The following is a 7,690-nucleotide window of genomic DNA, read 5'->3' as shown; positions in this document are numbered from 1 at the left end:
GATTCGAGATAAGTTGTATACGAGTGCCAACTGTTATCGCTGTGTCAATCTGTGGATCTTCTTCGGGGTGATGGCGAAAGCGACATCTTTTTTTTTTTGCCTTCTTACGCACTGCGTGTACAGTGCGCTGGTGCTGCAAAACAAAGACAACGTTTATCGCATGCATTGTTTAGCGAAGGCCTTTGCTGCACGCAACTGCATTTCAATGATTATCGCTAACCAGTGCAGATATACTATACAAATGGCATGCTCAGCACACACAAGAATAGCCCGAGGCTAAGTCGCGATCGCACGTGAGGCAGTATACAGACTGGCACAGCGATAACAACACCTCGAGTGGAAGCGCCGTACGCGCGTTCCTGGTAATAGTATCCAACTTATCTCCATAGCCACTAGACCATCGTGGCGGGTTCCAACTTCTCTCGCTCCCAGCGGATGCAGCTAAGCAATGCTGGCGCAGTCCGCTGCAGCCGGCTGCTCGACCGTTCTAGACGTCCCTTCAGGCCATCATTCATCGCTGTGATTTTACTCCACTCGCCTCTTACCTAATTCCTAGTAGCAGGCTACATATAAAGCCCTTACGCCGGCGGACCAGGGCTACTAGCCGCCGTTTAGGCGGGGACCTGGTGCCCATACCGCTGAACCCAATGAAGTTATCTGTCTCTATACATACATGAAATATAATTCTTTTTCTCTCTAGCTCTCTATCTCTTTGTCATGTGCAGGCGTTCATGCATGTGCGCTTAGGGTTTGGTACATCACAGTCACCCTACCGTGGAAGAGAATCGAACCTACGCCCTCATGACTGAGTATTATAAAAACACAGATATTATGTCATCGTGGTAAGTGACTAAGAAGCTTGTAATGCAAAGAGAATCACTAATCAAGTAAAAGAAATATCCGAGTTCGTGCATGTGAAAGTACATTTACTTCGTTAGAGCGTGAATCCAGCTCCCCTATTTGCATCCGAAGTTTAAAGGGACGACAACTGGCCAGAACATGGGATTAGATTTAGGTGGAAATGAAAAGGCTGTGACTTATAGAGACAGATTCAGGCATCCTTTTCGTGATCTGACTAGGAATTATATTTCCAAATCGCGTTTAAATATCACAAAAACCCGGTACGTCGCGCGGCCTAGCGTAAGAGCATTTAAGCTGAATTATAGAGCCGTTCACTTTGCTGTGCGTAGTCTGATGCTTTCATGCGCTCCAGAAGGAGGGCTCAAAATTAGAGCATGCATATTATTATCCATTAACACTCTATTCTGTGCTGCTTACGTAGATAAACGGAGTTGTCACTGAGAAGCGGCGCTGCATTCGCGAACATGTCGAGCTGCGGCGCATGCGCAGCAACCGCAGCGCAGGAACACGAACCGCTGCCATGCTCACAGCCGACTGTTTGCAGCAAGTGTTTTGTGTACGGCTTCACAGTCGCCGCATATCGAAAAATTCTGATCATAAATGTTGAACGGCACTCTCCGCGTTACCATTTCCGGTAACCTTTCCGTCGCACTAAGAAAAACAGGTACCATAAAAATTGGTTGTCGGTACCTTTAAGTTTGTTTGCTAACACGTGCAATGTTAAGCATTTAGAAGCACACACAATCTTCCAACACCACTGCATCATTTACTATTTGTGGAAATGAGCAGGATACACTAAGGTCAATGGAAATTGTTCATTAATGCAACGTGTCATGGAGAGTCGGAGTTTGTTGTTCGTAATAAGAAATACGTACCCGCTGAGTGAAGAGCTCCTGAAGTAAGCCGTCGTCCTACGAAGCCCTTCCTACGAAGACGAGAAGGTGCTTTCTGAAATGGCGATGCTCCCGTACTTATTGCGATAGACAAGGTCAGGCGGATTTCTCGCAAATATTCTAGAGAAAAATCGTCTTTTGCCAATAACGCTAGGAAGTCGGGGAAAGCGTCATTTACCACTTGTTTGTTCTGTAGTCAAAGCAGATGCAGGCGCAAGTATTTTTTTAGGGTTAATATTATTATTGCTGATACTACTATTACGGTCGCACATGCATGAACACGACGACCAAGATGAGAGATATTAAAGAGATTGCTGGCAACTGGTCACCATGATTCCAGTTTTGGAATGGAAGAGACAGGAGTAGCCTTGAAAGGTAGAAGCAGTTGTGATAGATGCCCGGGCATCTTGATAGATGACATTGTGATAGATGCCCGGCTATGCCTGGGGAGTGCCAAGGTTCGCCTCAGTAGGCACATGTACGGGTTGATGTTTCAACACATCCTAAATGTTCTTTCATAGGTAGAACAAATGGAATGACACAACTTCGTGTAACAATAACTCGCGGCGACAATATATGGCTTGGCTGGAACAGTTCGCTTTAACGAAACCACGTGTCCTATTCACCACGTGGTTTCCACGTGGTGAATTCAAAACTACCACGGGGAAAGTGCCACCACGAATTCAAAATTACCGCCCTGACGTATGCAGTGACGCGGTGATAAGTAAAAAGGAATGAGAAAAAAAAACAATGACCGCCTTGATATTATTGTTTCACCTCAGTACGAAGGAAGTAGAGTGCTACGTGCCAGCGTTATCTCGAAGGGGCGAGTTATCAGCTCGGCTAACAAAGAATTGACAGTTTTGCTCGACATGTTGCGCTACACAACACGTGGCGTTCCGTGCGAGATGTCTCGCCGCGATAACGGCTCCGCGATGCTTCCAGTGGACATATTTTTTATTGCGATATAGATTTGCCCGTAAGACATAATACTTTTTGTATGTATAAGTGTATTATATGTGTGCCGTAAAACCGGTGTTTTTAAAGTATACTTCTGCGCTGCCGTGGTAGCGGGATTTTGTATGAACGTATTGATTCCCGAGTTTCTTGTATATAGAGCATTCTTCACATATTTTTTGCTGTACGCGTTTGTAATTTTCGTTGGGAGGATCGCTAGAATTGTACATTACCTCATACAACAAAATCAAATTCGTCAGAGGATCATGCAACTGTGTGTAAAAAAACAGAAGCGCTGATAGCCATGCTACAGTGTTCAATATAGCCTACTTCTCTTTCCTTCATTATACTAATATAGATTTGAAGAGTGTGTTTGTGACGAAAGCACAACAATGAGCGCTCAACACAAGGGGCACCATAAAGCCAGTCAGACAGGGGAATAAAATACAATTATCACTGTGAATGCAGAAATTTTCCACAGTTACGCACTTTCAAAAAGCGCGACACATGTAACTGCAGTGATCCGGGAAGTTGACGCGGTTGGCCCCTTGACGACAAGCGGCGCCGCCTGTCAGCCACAGTGGCACATCAACCGCAAATTGATGTGTATTTCAATCCAAACTTCTTTACACGGTCCACGCACTTTGATCATGTACGCGTTAGCTCAAATATGTTTTATTCCCTTAGCAATAAACGTTAATGTGGAGCGCATTCTTTTTTCATTAGCACAATTTCATATACTCTCGGCTTTCAGACAATGCCCCCGAGGTCCATGTCTGCCCAAAGATCACGAATCACAGGGGCGGCGTTTCTCTTCGCAATCCACTCGCGTACCAAGTCTAGGTGTCGCTGCGTGAAGTGCGACTTCCAGTCTCCCACTGCGCCCTTTCGTACGACGGTCGTTCCTTTCAGCATGCCAGGAGAGGACAACGTGAAGCGATGAGCCGCATCTATGAAAGGTTGATCCTTCTCTGTCAGCTTTTCTATGATAGACTGATCGACGTAGCACACCTTGGACATGTACGGCACGCTGCTCTTCTCAACAACATTCCGGTACACGTCCTCGTCTTCCACCAGCATGCGTCTGTACTTCTCTCCCATGAAGCCCGCCAGGGACAAGACGGTGTTTCTGAAGTCGTTCTTCAGCTGTTCGAACGTGAGAAAGAAGACGTTTTCTTCGTGCCGATGCGCGTACCAGGACAGAAGGTGGTCGCAGTAGTCTCCACGCTCCACTTCTGCGGCGACGAAAGCGTGGACGAAGTCGTCAAAGGTGCCGTCCTCGAATCCGTATACTGAACCGTTCCGCACGTAGTGGTAGAACGATACGCAGACATCCAGCGGATTGCGTGTCAGGTAGACGAACTTGGCCTTTGGGTTCATGAGCTGCTGTTGGTACTGGAAGTGCGTTTTAAAGAAGCGTGGTGGCTGCATCTCATTCAAGTAGCGCATGCCCGTCAGCTCCGGGTATGGGCACCATCGGTGAAATTCGGCGTAGTTTTCCGCGCTTTCTCCCCTACGTGCAATAGCAGATAGAGAAAAAAAATTAGACGCTGGTTATTGCTCGTGGATAGAAGAATACGTAGCGAATCTTTCACTTCTAAATCGCAACCATGTCCAAATGTTCAGACGTCATGTTATCGTAGGTGGAACGAAGGATGGGAAAAATTAATAGCGTAAAACTTGCCTACGCAATTTTATGATATCGAAGCAATTTTGTAATACACTGCAACCTTAAATCGGGCATGACAGTTACTCTTTCGCACTTAACCAACGATACGCTAAATTTCGCGGAGTACGTGTCCCCAAATCACGTTTAACTTGTATGAGATCATTGAATTAACGCTATAAGTGTACTGTTTCATCAAACTGCAAAATGGTGCCATCATTGCTTGCTACCGTCATGCATTAGCTGCACTATCCAGTCTATCGGAATGCATGTCCGAGTTCGACAGTGGTGCTAACGTTAGTTGTTTGGACAGGGAGGAGAGATGGGTAGGGAACACGGTAAAGGTATCAAGGTTAACTATACTTTGTCCATTTGGCTACGCTACACGTGTGGATGAGAATAAAGGATGAAAGAGAGAGAGAGAAAGCATGAGTGCAAATGTGCATTGTGGTCGTGGCGGCCGCATTTCGATGGAGACGAAATGCTTGAGGCTCGTGTACTTAGATTTAGCTGCACGTTAAAGAGCCTCGGGAGGTCAAAATTTCCGGAGCCCTCCACTGCGGCGTCCCTCATAATCATATCGTGGTTTTGGGACGTAAAACACCATAAGTGTGCAGTGCAACGTAGCGTACCAATTATGAATGTGTCTGCCCAAACAGCGCTGCGATCAATGGCCGCTAACATGGGTTCAGCAGTATTGGCACATGTCCCAGATAGGTTGCTTGAAAAGTATGCCTGAGGCGTTTTGCCTGCTACCTATGTTTAAGTAAGCGTAATATAATATAAGACGGGCTTGAGAAGAAACTGATTGTTTGAAATTTGTGGCTTTGCGTACGAAAAAGCATATCTTAATAAAGCTCTGCGGAATGATAATAGAGAAGACGCTGAGAATGCGCACCCGGTGATACAATCGTCGCTCGATTCCAGACAGCGTAGCTGTTCGAACACTATGCGCCGATGACCTGCGCGAAACCATGCTGGCCATCATGCGAGAGCAGCTGCGAAAGTTGTCATCTTTTTCGCAGCCTCAAGTGGCGTCATTTGTTGACTTTTTACGCCAGGCAATCCAGCAGTCACTGGGTGTTCCTTAGCCAGCGCAGCCGCAGCCGCAAGTTATAAGCTACGCTGCTACAGTCCGTTGTCACACTCCCCTTCCGCACCCGCGTCACCGCTATTTCAGGGTCAGGGCTGTTTCGTGCGAGAACCATTACTTTCGATTTTGTCGATTGTTAGAGCGTCTATGACTTGATAACTCGCTTGAATATAATCTAAATGAACTAGCTAGTGTTCGTGCAGGGCATGGTTAAATGTACATCGACAAATGGCACGGGCTGTTAGAACAGATTTAGGCATCATACGCTATGGTTAGGCGATGTCTTGACAGGCAAGGAACGTATGCCTCGATGCACCGAAGCAATGAATTTTGCCATACAGCATGTAGCTTCATCATTAAGGCGAGAGCCTTAGATGCGTAATCAAACGTGAAAATTGACCGTCGGCGTTGTCGTCGGCGTCCCGCGGCGTCGGGGACAACACGAGGGATGCCCCCCAAAAAAATCACGTGATGACGTCACAGAACGCGGAAATATTGGCGTCCTTATGACGTCATCATGCGGTCACGTGACGTAACGTCACAGGATGGCATCACATTGCGTCGTTGCTTGGTCAAAGGTGGGCCGATCACGGAGACAGAGCAAAATAAGGTGAGATGCCTCCGACCCTGAAGGCAATGCAAAACCATGTTAGGTGCAGAAACATTTTTGAGGGTGGCGGCCGGCAGGATCAATACATCAGCTGAGCAGAAAAAGAAGATGGCTTTCGACTTCGAGTCGTCTTAGGCGAATGCATAAGCGATCCTGTGAGTATTTTGTGGATTCATTGAGACCGATAATATTCGTGAGGTCGGTTGTGCTAGAATTGTTTTTCATTTGAAATTTAGTGATTGAGGCAAGCTTGACTTAGCGTAAAGTAGATAAAAGGTTTCGAACGTTAACTGCCCAATGCTGGTACGTTTTTCATCCGCTGTTTCACATTTAGGTGCAAACATTTAAATGTACCTACCTGTGAAGAATCAGTTCGATGATTTGTTCCAGCCAGTTGTTGCCGCACTTGAGGTAGGACACCAGTACAAGGTCATCGTCTTCCGGCATGTAGCTGCGGATGGCGCGCACGTTCTCGGGCAAGTACGTCTTTGAGTATTTCAGGCCGTCAATAACTTGGTAGGCAGGAAAGCGCCTGGCCGACATGTCTTTCTGAAAATACGTAAAATCCAAGAGCCGGATGTGCCTTTCAATCTATTGTTGCACTTTGAATGACACAGCATTTTTCTTTCCTGAATCCTGGTGCATTCAGACTCTATGCTTACTTTTTTCCCTATCAAAACAAACAGCAGCTAAACAGACGTTCTTGACTCGAATAAAGTACGGCAAAATAGCGTAGTGTTTACGTTACAGCAAGAAACAATGAAAATAACAACCACAAGGTACGTTTTCATATGTAGTCCACCATATGATCTAGCGGTTATGGTGCTTGACTGTTGATCCGAAGGTCGTGGGATCGAATCCCGGCCGCGGCAGCCGCATTTCGATGGAGGCAAAATGCTAGAGGCCCGTGTGCTTAGATTTAGGTGCACGTTAAAGAACACCAGATGGTCGAAATTTTCGGAGCCCTTCACTACGGCGTCTCTCATAACCATATTGGGTTTTAGGACGTTATACCCCAACAGTTATTAAATTTTCATGTATAGCACACGCCTACTGCTGTATTCTAAGTTAGACGAAAACAAATCTTTAAGTTAATCCTTTCCACTGTCGCAATCACTTACACCGAAAGCCAAGAGCAGCCACACACGCATGCACAAAAAATAAATAGTAACGTAGTATAAGTACACGACTTTACTGAATAAAACACCGATATCTGCCGGGATGAAATTTCTGTTCCTATCTATCTGCGTCGTGAGGCCGAAAAACCATAAACATCACCGAGCCGAAGTTATACAAAATAAAGGCACTTTTAGATGGCTTGATGGCGTGTAGATAAGTGACTGTAATCACTATGGCGCAATTTCTGGCTCTTTGAGCCACGTCTTATCTGGACTCTCGGGGGAACAATTAAAGTACACTTAAAGATGACCATAAAGATGAAATCGCAGTGGGATGTTAGGCTTTCATTGAGTATGATCTGGGTTTCAAAAAATATTCGTTAGGTGTTAGAAGTGTGGGAATAATAATAATTATTATAATATTAATTGTTGGGCTTTTACGTCGCGGAACTCCGATATGGTTATGAAAGACGCAATAGGGGGGGGGGGGGG

The 7,690-nt window shown here is 45.9% G+C and overlaps 1 protein-coding gene across 1 annotated transcript; it reads right to left on the bottom strand.

Moving 5' to 3' along the window:
* Positions 1 to 3,409: 3,409 nt before the first annotated feature.
* Positions 3,410 to 6,628, bottom strand: LOC119385276 (sulfotransferase ssu-1-like). Its single transcript, XM_037652754.2, has 2 exons — positions 6,439 to 6,628; positions 3,410 to 4,224 (listed from the first exon to the last, which is right to left on the bottom strand). The coding sequence occupies exons 1-2, from the start codon at positions 6,621 to 6,623 to the stop codon at positions 3,462 to 3,464; spliced, it is 948 nt and encodes a 315-aa protein (XP_037508682.1). The 5' UTR covers positions 6,624 to 6,628; the 3' UTR covers positions 3,410 to 3,461.
* Positions 6,629 to 7,690: the final 1,062 nt, after the last annotated feature.

Source organism: Rhipicephalus sanguineus, chromosome 3 (assembly GCF_013339695.2).
Source record: "Rhipicephalus sanguineus isolate Rsan-2018 chromosome 3, BIME_Rsan_1.4, whole genome shotgun sequence".
Classification (NCBI taxonomy): domain Eukaryota; kingdom Metazoa; phylum Arthropoda; class Arachnida; order Ixodida; family Ixodidae; genus Rhipicephalus; species Rhipicephalus sanguineus.
This window is presented reverse-complemented; position numbering and strand designations above follow the sequence as displayed.

Excerpts from the sequence above, each read along its gene's own strand:
- LOC119385276 (XM_037652754.2), bottom strand. The coding sequence starts at position 6,623 with ATGTCGGCCAGGCGCTTTCCTGCCTACCAAGTTATTGACGGCCTGAAA. Across the intron at positions 4,225-6,438 it reads ATCGAACTGATTCTTCACAG|GGGAGAAAGCGCGGAAAACT; the intron begins GTAGGTACATTT and ends TATTGCACGTAG.